The sequence below is a fragment of the Colius striatus genome, chromosome 1 (assembly GCF_028858725.1).
Source record: "Colius striatus isolate bColStr4 chromosome 1, bColStr4.1.hap1, whole genome shotgun sequence".
NCBI classification, from domain to species: domain Eukaryota; kingdom Metazoa; phylum Chordata; class Aves; order Coliiformes; family Coliidae; genus Colius; species Colius striatus.
This window is the reverse complement of record NC_084759.1, coordinates 55,232,472-55,248,645: the sequence shown is the minus strand read 5'-3', so window position 1 is coordinate 55,248,645 and position 16,174 is coordinate 55,232,472. Positions and strand designations below refer to the sequence as shown.

The 16,174-nt window shown below is 35.6% G+C and overlaps 1 protein-coding gene across 3 annotated transcripts in view; it reads left to right on the top strand.

Moving 5' to 3' along the window:
• FGF14 (fibroblast growth factor 14) overlaps window positions 1–16,174 on the top strand; it is a 394,127-nt gene that overhangs the window by 309,041 nt on the left and 68,912 nt on the right. For all 3 annotated transcript variants that reach the window (XM_062020551.1, XM_062020549.1, XM_062020550.1), the window contains one exon: window positions 1,124–1,227. In XM_062020551.1, coding sequence (XP_061876535.1) covers window positions 1,124–1,227 — 104 coding nt within the window. The remainder of the gene's footprint in view (window positions 1–1,123; window positions 1,228–16,174) is intronic.

The window sequence follows — 16,174 nt, the reverse complement described above, 5'->3', positions numbered from 1 at the left end:
GAACTTACTGTAGGTGTTGCTATGTTCCTGAGCCATGGTTTGGTGAAACTGTGGTCCTCGCTGCATACATTGAACACCCAGATTATGCTTTTGGTTTTCATCCAAGGACTTGAGAATTCTTGACTCATCCATAGTGGAAAACCCCTTAGCTTATCCAGGTCTTTTCTTCCAAGACTGATCTGTGGTTTACTTCTAATTTCCTAATACAAGTCGTTAAACTTCTTAGCGTAGATGTATGCTGGCATAATTTTCAGAATTGGTCTGTGTCTCCTACTTACATCACTTTTTCTTTTGTTGTTCTGTGGTGAGACTGGTCTTTTTCAGATACTAATCAAACCTATGGCTATTTTGGTTATTACAGAGGTATATACAATTGCTAGGGTATCTGCTATTAGGTGGTGGAAAATAGTGTTTTGCAAAATTACAATCTTTCAGCATTCTCTATATTCCACTTAATAGCATTTATGGACATTTAGAGTTAAGCATATATTTCTGTGCTTTTCTGAACTAGGATAAGCCTCTGCCTTTACCTGAGGCCTGTGTATTACTGCTTGTATCAAATAAATCATTCACAAATGTAAAAAAAAAAAATCTATATTTGAAATGACAGACTCCTTGAAAGAAATCCTTAATGAGAACACATCTTAATCCAAAACCAGAAAAATGCCTAAGAAAACAGAAAGCTACTTGCCAGAGAGTGGTATGTTTTCTGCAGGGTATCTCACAAGTATTACTTGTGAGATTAATAATTGTGAGATTCATTAATAATAAGTCTGTATTGATGAGGAAACTGTTGGGCTCTTTGACTCTTTTCAGGTTGCCTGAGATGTTTGTATCTGTGGTGCTTTGTAAATGATTACTGTCCAGTCCAACGTTCTTTGTTTTTGCTAGCTAACACTTGTGCCAAATACTGAACTATTTAAGAACTTATTGCTAGATAGATACTTTCACTTTAATTGTAAGGTTTAACTGGACTAGAAGAAAGATTTTCCAATTAGTTTAATCTTAAAATCAGAAAAAAAACTTATCCAGGAAGTATTTTTCTTTCATTTTACTAATTATGTTTATTAGAATATTGTAATAACCGTAGTATATTCATATCTGGTCTTGTTTTTCTTTACAGCGTTATTCAACCTTATACCAGTGGGGCTTCGAGTTGTTGCTATCCAGGGTGTAAAGACTGGGTTGTATATAGCCCTAAATGGAGAAGGTTTCCTCTACACATCAGTAAGTACCTTTCTGAACTCTTAAGAGGCAGAGCTGAAGTTGGAATCTACGCAGGAGTGAGATGCATACTCACTTTTAAGATGCTCTGTAATCTATGTACAGATGTATATGTACACAATACACACACCTGTGTACCCATGTATATACACAGAGTATTTATAAACAGAATGTGGTAGAAATTAGTTTGTGCTATGTCTGAAAGTCTGTATTTTAGCAGTCCTAAAAAAAACCTGTAGTGCCCTTTTTCATGTAGGCTATATTGGTCATGTGCAATACACTACAAAGACGATTATTTTTAATTAAATTCTTCAGAATTTTTGAATAAAGATCTGCAATTATTTTCTTGGTCACTTGTTGATGAGAATCCAAAAGCTGCTCTTACAACAGTACTTTTTATTGACTTCCATCTAAGAAGTCATTAACAGCCATGCAGTTTATCATCGTAATCTTGCAATTGTATACTTGGCATTATTGATTGTTTTGTTTTAGACATCAGGAGAATAAAGGGTTCTGTGAAGGACTATATCTTTTTACAATGATCAAAGCTGAAGAAAATAGCTTTTAGTCACAAAGAAGACGACTGAATAAAGTGATTGGAAAGTCCTCAAATTATTTAAGATATTCCAAATGATTTCATGCTACTCACTCACTGTCGTTGTGAATATACAAATCCTCAATTTTGTGTAAATTTAATGTCTTAACATTCTTTGAAAGGCAAATAGACTTTAATATGACCAGGCAGTTCTGTCAGGTATTAACAAGGTGGTTTAAAGAATTTTTTGTTACTGTATTTTTATTACTGTCTATGTTGAATTTGATTATGTAGGGCTTTTTCCATTTTTTACATCACATAGCTCTTAATTCTCTGCTGAGTTACAATACACTGCTTTGTTTTCAATGTCCATTGAAAGAAAATTGGAGAGATTAAGTTTCTGATGCCCTGAGGGAAAGTATTCTGTTTGTTTCAAATATACAATTGTCTTTGAAAAAGCTAATTAGGAAGAAAAAATGGAACTAATCTTGAATGCCAATGTCAAGACAAAGAGAAAATTCCTGCTCATAAAATGCCTGCTGGAAACTCCAGCAGTATGATCTAAAATGTTTATTTTCTTCTGGGCCAAATGAAAAATTATATTACAGGAAAACATGCAATATTTGCTGTCAGAAGGGAGAAAAGTAGAAGAAAAAACCCTAAAGCTATTAGAGAAAATGCGTTGCTAACTTCCCGGTTCTATCACCTCATTTGGGGAGTTCATTTCAGAACAATGGCATGAATAGTACTTTTTCAATGTGTTGGTACAGTTAAGAGTACATTCTTGGTCAGCACTGTTTCTAAGTGAGTTCTCAGTCTTTCAGAAATAAATACAAATTTCAGAAAATTTAACAATTTCCTAATAGATAATTCTGTATGGGGTGGGGACTCTAAATGAACAAATTCTGGCAGCTACTCTCTTTATGTATTATTCTGGAAATGGTACAAGTTGAATGAATGGTATCATTTGAGAAAGGGAAAGGAATGGAAAGTACAAGGCAAGATAAGAAGACATGACTGGATCCAAACTTTGAATAGATGCAAACTCCAACCTTAGAATATCCTTAAGTCTAACGGTGGGAATCTGAATTGCTTTCTTATGTTGTCTTTTTGAGCAGCGCAGATTACTCAGATTGTCATCAGTCTCATGGGTGTAAAGAAATTATTAAGTATAAAGAAAACTTAACTTGCATGTTTAACCTTTTTCAGGATTGAATATTCTTCATTGTCACTAATGGCAAGATCTTTGAACTTGTTGACTTCATATATTCCTGTACTTATTGGCAACTTCTTAAGTACTTCTGAATTTTGTTTGGTGAATGTTATTATATTGTGAGTGTATTTCACTTAATTTCTTGGGAAAGTGTCTCAATCTGTCACTTTACCTTGTGTGAGCTAAGAAAACAAGTGGCTTTGGAATGTACTGCTGACTCTTCCTTGTGCAGAGAATAAAAGATGAGTGGCCTGTTAAATGACAAAGAGATGTGACACATCAGAAAACTCACTGTAAGCTTTTAAATTTTCTATGTCTACAAAACAGTTTTCACCTTGCACTTTTTTCAAGGTGAAAAATAGTAATATTTGGTAATCTAATGCAAGTTTAAAGGTAGTGATTTCAAAACATCAGTGCTTTAGTGCAGGTTTGATTGTTTCATATTAATGTATTGAAAACATCGAGAATACATTTTTGTCTTGTCAGTTGTCTGCTTTCATTTTAGAGACTAATGCATTTGAAAATAAGAAGACAAAGCATCAGAGAGAAGTCTGTCTTCTCTCTGAGGATCACAATGAAGAAATAATGCATGCAGAATATTTTAAATACTGTCATTTGTAGAACAATATTTTTAACCAATCACTTTTGACTCTGGCATGATTGTGTATCTGTTGCATCTAAATGTAGAAGTTTTGTATTATATGTCATAGATGTTTTTCCCTTGCCTGTTCAGAATGGGAACATGAAAGAAAAAAGTTTTCTGTTTCATATACCGTCATTGTAAAGAAAAAGTGCCATATAATAGCAACGCCAGTTAAAATTTGCATATATTTCTTAGAAACATTTTTAAAAAATAGAAGCATGCACTATAGTCTAAGTACCATTTATAGTCTAAGTTGAGACCAGAGTTCTTTATTGTCCTTCTCTGCAGAACACCTCAGTGTCCATTTTTCCATTCACAGTATATGAAACCCATAGCTAGTGAGAATATCCTACGTGTTGATGCATCTCTCAGAGGCTGAAGGCCTCAACTCAATTATTTTCGTCATAAGCTTCATGTGATTTTCCTAATTAAGCAACAGCACTGACAGGAAAGGTATTATGTGTGTATTATGTGCGATCCTGCTTTCTCTGATATAAAGTACTCAATAAAAGGAAAGTAGGTACAGTGAAAGACCAGTTTTACATATAGATTATCAAATGCAGATACCATCGTGTGATTCTGTGATTTGCATTGTATTCTCGCCTTGGTTGTGTGTTGTTGTTTGGGTTTTCTTTTTAATAATCTTTTCTTTAATGGTTGTTTGCCAATTTGGGAGTCTTTTCTTTTTCTTATTTTAATCTGACATATCTAAATTTTTTTTCAACTAATTCACAAGTTTAGAACTAGAAAAAAAGGCAGAAATATAGAAGAGTGTTATGGCAGTATTCTCTTAGAACAGAAATAGAAGGACAGCAAGTTGTGTAGGAACGTCAGTCTCGAGAGCTTTTCATACCTGTTTTGCCTGCCACAGCAGTTGAGATTTGTGTTCTGTCCTTTGGGGACTGATTGAGTCAGGGTCCCTAATACATGCCATCAAAGCCTTGTCAAATAAGGGAGAAGCAAAATCTTTGTATTTTTTGTGACTTTACAGAATTCCTTACATAAAAAAGGTTTCATAAATTATTTTTCAATGCATTTAAAGTAATGATTTTAATACTGTGGTTCAGTATTTTCTATAATATAAAGTATGAGAACAAGAGCCCTTTAATGTTCTCTTTATTTCTTTTATTTTTAAGGATTAGCCCACTTAAAGACTGTATTAGGCTCATCTTTTTTAAGATTTGGTTTATTGAATCCAACTTTTATTTCTCTGTGTATAAGTTTATTTATACTTACATATGTATATCTGTATACATCCACTCTTAATTAAGATATATTTGCTTAATGACATCTTCCCAATTCTAGGTGTATGTTAGAAATGAGATTTATAAAGTTAGTTGGAATTTATTTTAGATGGATTAATGAACTCTGAATAATTCAATATTTCTGACTGAATTCATCACTGTGAAAGCTAGTTGGAGAAGCTGGATTTTTCCATAAAGAACCATCTCAGTTACTGTTATAATTATGGACTTCATATGATAAAGTCCAAAAATATGCCTTACTCCTATCTTGCCTTTGGAAATGATGGGCAAGATAAGGTTTTATTTCCAGGGCTGATCCCATTGAATTCAAAAGGAGTGGAACTGGCTCTATATGCTGAAAAAAACGAGCACAGCTGCAAGGATTCTCTATAGGGAACAGGTATTGCCTGCAGCAGGAAGATGGCAGTGTAGTACATGGCAGAAGCTTTTTCATGGTTTTGATGCTAATTTTGGTTAACTAACTGTGCAAAAGGTTCATTAGTTCAACTTTTGCGGAGGCTGTAGCTTCTTATTTTGCTTCTAGGATTTTCTGCTATAATTACAGGATGAATTCAAAGGTAAAAATTCTAATACTTAGTCCATTTCATGATTCCTGTTTTTCTAAGGTAAGTATATGAGTCTCCTTGGATTCTATAGATTAATTTCTCTCGAGAATTACTTGATGTATCTGGGAGAGTTTGGAAGGGCTGCTGGGTTGGTGATTTTTTTTTTCATCCTAGAAGCAGTTGAGCGGGATGTTACTAACATTTGGTGAAAAGGGAAAAACTAAAATGGAGAAAGGATTTATTAATCCTAACTCTAAAATACCTGCTTACACTTTGTTTCTTCATGTTTCCTTTTTAACCTTTTTATCTGACAGTTTTCACTGAGACCTGAGATGTGGATGAAACCATAAAGGGAAGAGTACACCTGTGATATTGTCAGCAGCAGATATTAAAGTCATAACAATTTACCACATGGTTTCTTAGTCAGGGTGATGAGCTACAGAGGTGCTTTACAAGATGACTAAGCCCACAGGGCCGGGTCTGAACTGCCTGGTCACCTCTTCCAGCATGATGCCTGAATGAAGTTGTGTGCTGTGGCTCCAGAGCATTTCTTCTGGATATGAGGCAGTGGGAACCTCTCTGGGAGAGTGTAGAGGATAATAGACATGTCTGCATTTCCAGGAGGTTTTACCAACGTTTTAGAAAGTATTTCAGGACCAGAGACAGCACTCTACCTGCTTTACACAATAATCTTCTTGTGAGAAGGGGTTTTGTGCTTGATCTGCTGTGGTACTAAGTGTAGAGTGTGTCAGATTGGTGTTTGTTGAGTAGTGTTTCCGCAGAAGTAAGATGTCAGTCTGTGTCACAGCCTTCATGAATGAGAGAAAACATCAATATCTGTTACTGGGAAGTGTGTTTGTTATATTGCTCTGGTAGCTGTCACCTGAAGGAAAAGCCTTTGAGGATTTTTCCTGACATTTCAGCAGCTTCCCAGTGCTGGTATTTTCACTGCTTCTTTAAGCCCACATAATTGACCTATCTGAGGAGAACAAAATTCAGCCTCAAGGAAGAAGAGAGAAGCACAGACAGTACAGCCTGAAAAAGAGTGGGAACTGAAGTTTCTGTGCTTTGTGCTTTGGAAAAACAATGCTTGGAATGTTCAGTATTTTGAAGGTTCAAATGTCCATAAAGCCTTATATTAACCAGAACAGAAGAAAGTTTAAACTAGGCAAAACCAAAGGGGAAATGCAGTGTTTTAAAATTCATATTTTCTACAAGAATAACATTAAAGAGGTTAATGTGACCTCGAGGCAGCATTTTTCTGTTGCTATTGTGTTATCACACTATAACAGTGGTTGGCCTAGGTTTTGCAGAGATTGTTCACCATCTTGCAAGATACTATAGAAATAGTTAGGAATATATCTGTTTAGAGAGACATGGGCAAATAAAATAAGAGCTTTCTTTATGATTTTAAAGAAGTGGGCTTTTGTTCTAGTAGTAGAAGTATACTGAATAATAGAACAGGAAAAATCGTGTTGCTCTTGAGATATCTCTATTTTTGTGAACGTAAGCACATCAGAGTAGAGTGTCTCCTTTCATAATACTGTGCTAGTGGGAAACACGATTTTCCTTCTTATGCCAGACTCATGCTTTAGAATCTCAAGCTGCTCCCACATGCTTATCTTCAGCATAGATTTTACTAAGACAGAGATAGGACCTTAGTTCACTTGTCGTTATCTATGTTTGGAACTACTCTGGCACACTTTAGAGAGAGGAAAATTGCTGATTTTAGTTACTTGAATATCACAGCATCTGATAAAGACTTTTAAAAACTAGTTATATTGACAGTGCTATGTTTAAGAATGTAAATGTACAGACCTTTTGCAAGACCCATCAGCTAATTGTAAGGGCTTATCATTAAAGTGCTCTCTTATTTATGAATACCTTCTTTGCATAGCCTTTTATCACAGAATCATAGACTCTCAAGGGCTGGAAGGGACCTCGAAAGATCATCTAGTGCAACCACCCTGCCAGAGCAGGACCACCTAGAGTAGGTCATACAGGAGCTCGTCCAGGTGGGTGTTGAATGTCTCCAGAGAAGGAGACTCCACAACCCATCTGGGCAACCTGTTGCAGTGCTCTGTCACCCTCATAGTGAAGAAATTCTTCCTTGTATTTCTTTGGAACCTCTTGTGTTCCAGCTTATACCCATTGCCTCTTGTCCTGTCATTGGACATCACTGAGAAAAGCCTGTCTCCATCCTCCTGACACCTGCCCTTTCATTAACGAACCCCTCAGTCTCCTCCAAGCTGAAGAACCCCAGCACACACAGCCTTTCATCAGAAGGGAGGTGCTCCACTCTTCATCATCTTGGTTGCCGTGTGCTGAACTCTCTCCAGCAGCTTGCTGTCCTTCTTGAACTGAGGGGCCCAGAACTGGACACAATATTCCAGATGCGGTCTCATGAATTATCTTTTATTTCATTTGGTATCAGTTGGAAGGTGACCTATATTTGCCTCACGTAACAAAAGTTAATTTGAGAGGGGAGTAAATAGCCTACTTCAGGGCTGTATTCCTGTCTAAGTTGGGCTGCATTGCTCAAAAAGTAAACAGGTTCAGCATGTTCCAGAAGGAGTTGAAATACACTGACAGGGAGGAAGAAAACATCTGTGTGGTTTATACTTATTTATAACTGTCTTTGGAGGTAGATAATTTGTCTCTCCAATTGCCTGCCAAAAATAAATATAGAAAATTGCTAATGTATTTATTTATTCTATGGTAGCACTTAAGAAACAACTGGTAACATAGCCTTGCTACTTTGTACAAAACAGTGCCAGATGTCCTTTCTACTTCATAGTGCAAAAGGGGTATAAACTACATACTATGTCCATGGATTTTTTTCAGTAGGTCATGTTTTCATTACATTTTTGTTATTGAATGTGCTCAAACCAGTGTTCTCACACACAAGATAAGGGGAAAAGGAGGCATGCACAGATACATGAGAATTTGATAGGGCAGGAGAAAAGTGAGAGGAAAAGAAGTGAATGGAATGAGGCTGACATGAGGAGACACTGATAAGCAGGGATTTAAGAAAGTAGAGAAATAGCACAGTTGAGCGCAACGGAGTTGTAGAAAAACCCTATGATGATATCATCATTGTAGAAATGTTTATGATGATATCCCGATTGAGTCTGATGCTTACATTTGTTACTACCTCTCTGAGTCATTCACATGCAGAGATGGCTATTATTTGAACTACATAAGCAATATTAGTTAAAGAAATATGCTACTCTGAACATATAGAGAAATAATTAGTTACTATAAAGGTACAGAATTTTAGTGTGGCTTCTTCATCTGTGGCAGCTGTTTTACCCTCCTGTCATTTAAAGACTTTACTGGGAGTAATAACAGAATGTAACGCAAACTTGCCATGATGTTTCTTGCCATATCAAGCAAATATATGCATCCTATTTGGTTCATTCATGTTCGCAGTATCCTTGACAGGAATTAGTTGAATTTTATTTATCTGTACTAAACACATTCATATTTGCTTAAATTATTTATTTTCCTTTCCCACGTATATCTCTCATGCATAAGCAAAAAAATCTCTTGGTGTGTTTTCTTTCTTTAAGATTCCAGATACATACATAAATGTGCCAAGGTTAAAAAGTAGGTCTTCTGAATTTCTAGTCCAATCTTGGAACATCACAGAGGCAGCAGCTGCAATTGAATATTTTTCAACTAGTAATTGTATGACAAGGAATAGCAACTGTAGGTAGGTGTGCTAAAGTGAGTAATCTAATCTCCTGCTTCAGGAAGTAAGACGATTGCCACAGGGATCAAAGGGGATGTTTACTTCAATGTGTGGTGGTGTGTATATGGTGAAGGAGGTTTGCCTCTGAACTGTTGAGCAATGGACACAGCCAAACCCTGAGCACAGGCTTGATGGACCAGCAGCTTAATCTGTTCTGTCAAATTTGTGCCTCTGGCAAGTCTGTCTCTCATGGTAACTTCCCTGTATTTTTGGCCAATGTTTTGTTGCAGAAATGCAACTACACTTTTCTAGGTGTTTCTTTATTCTCAACTTTTGCAGTCTAGATGTTGAATACCATCTCACTGTGTAGTGTATAGTCTTCCAATACCTCTCTTGTCTTCTGTTCTTTTACTACCCTGGTAATTATCACTGCACAGGAAAAATGATTGTGTTTGAAATGTCTTTTTTCTATCCATTACTGTTTAATCTTACTCATCCCTTGCATCAAAGTATGAAAAGTAGCTATCAAAGATTTAAAATCTCTCTAATCTTAAGAAATCTTAGATTATCAAAAACACATTTCCAAAATAAAACCAAATTACTTTTTCCATTATTAGTAAATATTCAAACTATTGAAGATTATTGTAGGTAGATTACATGCTAACTTTAAATCCCTTTCATAATAAACTTGGTTCTTATTATTTGAAGAAAACTTCTTACTGGATCTTCAAGATTTCTAGGTAAAAAACAAAAATCAACTCTGTATGGAGTGGAACAACAACAATTAGACACATGTGCTGTCTGTCACTGATCTAGCTGGATAAGTTAATGTATCTTCTGTTATTCAGGACTATTTCCAAAAGATATATGGCTAGATATCAAGACAGATTAACAGAAATGAACTATGAGCTCTTAAATATAGAGTATATATATATATTTATGTAAAAATTCTAGTGAGCTGAAGAATGGCTTTAGTGAGGGGAAAATGTACTTGCATTATACAAGAAAAGCTCAGTATTATCTTTCAGAAATGAAATAGTCAAATGCATGTTTCGTTATTTTTTTAGTTTTTTTTCTACAACTTTTAACTGGATCTGAATATTGAGTTTATATCCCAGAACATTAACATACAAGAGGAAAATTTTGTACTTACCTATGTAGTTAAAGAAATTTATGCAAGCATCATATGAATTCAGGGAGCCTGCTAAGACACCTTACATATCCTATAATAAGATGATCTGAGTATTAATCTACTTTTGTACCTTTGCAACACAATTATGTCTATGTCATTCTTAAAATTGAGGTGCAATAGTAGAATGATATATTTAACATGTTCTTAGTGTGCAACCCTACACAATAGGTCTTTGTTTCTGTAAATACTAAATGTTGAAAAAAGCCACAGAAGTCTTTACCACTGTTGTAAAATGAAAGCGTTATTTGCAAAGCAATATGCAATGTTGTTTTTTATGTTAGTGTTATATGTGTTAATGACTGATATCCATTACTGTTTTGGAACAAATCGGGTTTCATATTATTCTTGATTTTATTATTGTGTTTTTCTTTGCTATTATACACAATTATTTTCTTGTTGTGGCATATTCTTTTTTTCACTTGAATAGGCTAGTGTGTAGCTGACATTAGTGATAAATTTATATCCCCTGTAATCTTCCCATATGCCAAGTGCCCCTGTGGAAAAAAACGGGATATTTCAGTTTCTTCCTCCTTGGTGAGGCAGCTTTAGCCATGGGCTGGATCCTGCATGGAAATTTGACCATCTGGGCAGGCCTATAGAGATGCTGATTCTGCATCTGATTCTGGTCCTAACTAATGACCCTGGACTATTGTTTCTTGGCATAGCCTATTAATCTGGGAGCTACCCTAGGGTGTTCATGGCCTCCTGTCTTCTGTGTATGTGCTTGTGGGACAAGGGTTGCTTCCACCAGCTTTCCCCATCACATTTTCTGCGGCCACTGACCACATACAGCACGTGTCTTTGCAAAGCTGTGATGGTCTGTGGGTGAATATGTCCACATAAACAACTGGGATAGTCTTTGAAGCTTTCTCATTCTCGTGGGACTAAACCTGTCTGAAAAGATAACTCAAGACCACTTTTCCTGCCCTTTATCTAAATTTGTAGTTAAACTGTTTGCTTATTAGAGTTCACTCACAAAGCAAATGAATTAATGAGGTCTGATTTTTGTGTCTATAGAAAACTGGCTAGGAAAACAAACATCCAGTAACTTCTTGCACATAGTTGTAGCAAACATCAAGTTTTCATCTGCTTCTTGGTTTCTCATGTCAAATTCTTCAATCTTCCACTTAGTCTGTTAGCAACTTTCTTAACAGTGATCCCTGGGGTATTTCTGTGGATAGCCTATTGTCCTATGTGCTCATTTCACAGAATCACAGAATGGTAGGGGTTGGAAGGAACCTCCAATATCATCTGGTCCAACTCCCCTACTAAAGCAGGTTCACCTAGGATCACTCAGGAACACGTCTAGGTGGGTTTTGAAAACCTCCAGAGAAGAAGATTCCACATATTTTAGAGCTTATAACCTAACCTTTCCCACGTTTGGGACACTATTCAGTCATCAGAGAGGCAGGTTTTGGTAGACCTCCAGGAGGAATGTATGAGGTTCATCTGTCTTGCTACTTGAGAAATCAGTAGCTACGGTGTGGCATCAGAACAACACCTAGCAATGATGGGGCCTTTTCTGCCCATGGCTTAGTGTAATTCCAAAAATCTTTCATCAAATAAAAGTTTCAGTTTCAAGTTTTTTAAGTACTGTCTGTATATTGGAGGACTCCAATATTCTCAGAAGTACCAAGTGTTGACCTAGGTCTTATGCTGATTAAAATTGCTGATCTCCTAGGTAGCAGGGCTGACAAAACAGCACTTTCAAAAACTGCTCTTGCAAGGGTTAAACTGTCAAGGTTTATTGTGCACTGTTTATTCAACATATTCTATTCACTGTCAGGTGAGAAGCTCTCTTGGCTGATTCCTGTTGACTTGACAAGGATTCTTGGTTTCTAACAGTCTACAATTGCAGCCTTGGGGATATACTGTCTCTCCCTGAGAGTGTCTTGAAAAAAATCAGAAATCGTTAGAAAATCAATAGTCAAACCTGAATCCTGCACTGAATGTGTTGGAGTGCTCACCCCGCTGTGTTTTAATTCAGTTGTGACTGTTCTGTACCTTCTGTTCCAATATATTTTGTCACTAAACATTGTATAATTAAAAGTAACGTGATGCCCCTACCTGGCAAAATATAAACACCTGGACTTAGTATGCAGGATCTGCAGGAAAGGTCTGTACATTGAGTAAGTTAAATAAAAAGACTTAATTCCTTCTGTGCACCTGTGGATTTCTTTTTCCAATAGCATGTCATGTTGTGGATAGCTTTGGCTTACCAAAGGGTTTATATACATTTTTTTCTAGCATTGTCAGATATTTACATTGTGCCATTTAATCTTTAGTGTGATTGAAGCTGCAAAGCTGAAAACAAAGTGTTTCAACATGAAAATGAAATACCAGCACTTTGTGGCTCTGCAGATGTACACAGCTAAAGACCTAGAGTTTTCCACAAGAGAGATGTGATTGTCTAATTCACCATGGAATTGTTTACTTATTGCAGAATTGCCTAACGGATAGTGAATTTTTAAAAGACACAGAAAGAGTTTCATACCAGAGGCACAAAACAAAATACAGCCAACATTTCAAAAGTTTAATATGTTCTCTTTTTCACATCCCTTTTGGCTAGCATCTGATTTCTGTGTTGTGACTGATGTCGCCTAAGAAGTTAAACCCTGTCACACTGCTGTTCAGGCTACAGGCCAAAACTGAGCACAGTCTGGTTCACCAAGAAAGAGAATAATATTATGAAACTATCTACTCCTTAGAGTAGCTTAAAAGATGTTAAGAATAGGTAGAAGGCTTTTTAATCTGTTTTCTACGTATTGCTGCTATTTCTCTCACCAATGTTTTAAATTATTGGCTGAGCATGGCTTTATTTAAAAAAATTATGGGCATAATTTTTATGGAATCTTAATTAAGAAGTAGACTTGCCTGTGATTAACCACATTCCACAGTCCTTGTTGGCATTTTTTTTCCTTTATCCTGGAATATACTTGGATGTTCTCTGCCAAGGAAGAGCAGGGGGCATGTTGCTGCAATAATGTGAGAATAGAGAGGTCAGACAAAAAAAGTAAAGTATAATTAATTAAGAATAATCTTGAAGCACTATCTCTGTAAATTATGTTCTCAAGGAGATATAAACTGAAAAAAGTATTCTTTCAGTGTAAGCATCATTCTCATTTAACTTCTTATTGAACAAGGTATAGCAGGGAGAATCCCTCTGTTTAATTCAACATCCCAACTCTGCTGGAAAAAATTATATTTCTTTTCAGCCTGCATAACCTATGCTTTTTTTCCCACCCCTCTGTTCTGGAGAATTTCTTTTAAGGCAAATGTAAGATAGTAAGAGGCAGCATTTAATATTCTATTTCAATACTTATGTTGTTTGTAAGGGTTGACTATTTTCTTCTTGACATTTGAAGATCAGGAATGTGCCCTTGTCTCTTCTTTTTCAAGTATCTATTGGCACCAACAGCAAAGGAGATGAAGGAATCAGCCTTTCAGGCATTGGAAGTGACAACTTCAGAAGAATCAGCTGAAGCAATTCCATCACCCATTTAGCATTCATTTGAGCATTGAAGGTGGATGAAGCCTTTGAAAATAGAATAAGAGGGGAAAAAAGATATTTTACCTTAATATTTACAGAAATTTCACTGTATCTTTGGCAGCTGACAGCATCCTGCCCTGTGCTGTCATGCTCAGAACTGTGAAAGCCGCTTTTCTTCAATTGACATGATTAGACTAGATCAATTGATTTTTGATTTTTTAAAGATCATTGTATGGAGGTGACTGCTCTGTAGATGCCACGTGAGGAATAATGAGATAGTGTATAAACTACTGTGTCCAACTCATAGATTTGAATGTGTAAGTATGGCATTGAGAAAGAAGGATGCAGAAGAAAGGATTTAGGATTAGATGACTGACAGACTTGCTTGATCATAGGTTTGCTTCAAATGCTGCCAATCATATGAAAACAGTCTGACATAAATTTTCGCCTGAAACTGCTCAAGGTAAAAATAGCCTCACTTGAAATTGTTGGAATTATGCTGATAGGAAATGTAGGGGCACTGGCCATTTCAAATGCAGACAATATACAAAGTTCACACAAAGTGCCCTTTTATTCCAGCAGATCACAGATTCTGTTAGCTGTGGAGAGGCATGTTCAGTTTCATTTGTCTGTAGGTATACTAGAAATATAGCATGAGTTTGCAATTCTGGTCATAAAAATAAATACACTATAGACTAGTAATCCTCATTACTTCAGTAAACATATTTTTATGTGAGCCCACAGTGGTAGAAGTTTCTTGGACAGATTTGTGGAATGAAAAGTAGTCACATAAATGGGGAGAAAACCTTGGGGTGCTCTTTAACTGAAAAGCCACAAAAGATATCCATGGCTCTGTTAACATTACTGAATACAAGAATGATGAATAACAGTTGTTTTACTGTAGCTTGTCATAACACCAATTCCTGAATGTTAATGTGAGCAGAGGATAGTTGCTTGTGCTCAAACATCACTTGAATCAACAAAAGAAGGATTTTTAGAAAAACATCTTGTTAGACTTAATACAAAGTAAAATGAAAGACATTACTTATATTGTCTGCTGTTCACATGAATGAAATGTAACCAGAGTACTGCAAAATTAATAATAAAGTGGCAGAAAATCTTTTTTGCTTGGTTAACAGGTTTGCAGGGCAAAAAGTAACAATGTCAACTTGTGAAAATTAGAATATTTTTATTTAAACTATTACCTAAAAATTGAAAATAATTTGAAAGAGATACCTTGAAATTATAAAGGTAAAAAGTTTGCTTTATTTCCAGGAATTATTAATTAAAACATTTTTAAGATCTTGAATTGTGTTCTTATTTATGCTTAGGGAGAATGCTGAAATCATCTTGGAATTTTTAGTGAAAATTCTAGAAAATCACAAGAAAGTAACAACATGAATGCAGACTAGTTTAATGTGCTTATATTGTTTGTATGCATAAGGGAGCGTCTTAGTATACCTCCCTGCTTGAATAAAAGTAATGTAAGTTACACATAAAGTTATAATTTAGTCACAGACATTAATGTAAAAAAACCTCCAAACCACATAACTATTTTGAAAATTAGCCTATTCTCTGTTAGCACAGCCTGAGTAATTCAAATTATCCAGTTTTACAGGAACTAAATCAGTGTGTTTTACAGATTCAGAGAATTTCTTCCATGCTTCTATCAATAAAAGGAAAATTTTGAGAATCAAATAAGGAACATATGTACCAGTATCTTTGTAAAAAAATCAGAGAAAATTAGGTAATTGTTTTTTCTTAGTTATTACCATCTGTTGGTAGTTTCTAATCAGACTGGGTGAGGTTTTTTGTTTCGTTTTGTTTTTTTTTAAAAGGCTTCAGAAGTTCAGTAAATACTTTTGTGCATATATGACTTTTTTTTCCAAAAAGATGAAACAATCTTTTTTCTTCACATCATCCCATTTTGCAAAGCAAGAAATGTTGAAAAAGGCCTGCCTTTATTTTGTCTCTTTTTTGTCAAGTCCTATTTGTTAAAGTAGTGATGTGCTGTTTTCCTTTATCTCTGGATGGAAGAAGAAATTTTATATGGCATTTCATAGCCTGCTGCTTTTTTCTAAAGGTTTCCAACTCAATTCCCTTCACTGGTAGGCAGCAGGGGGTTCTCTAGCTCATGCTTAAGATTGTTAGTAGTATTTTCCTGTTAATGCCAAATTGATATTGCTCTGTGATTGGAGTGATGTGGAAAGCAGGCTCTGCTGGATAAGCCCTTATTAAGGTGACATATTGTTCCTTTATTCTGAAGTAAATATCTACTTTCAAATGCTAAAAAACCCACTAAATATATATATCTCTATAAACTAATTTTTTAATTCCATAGTATGAACAGGTAAACAAAAAGGTAAGAAAACA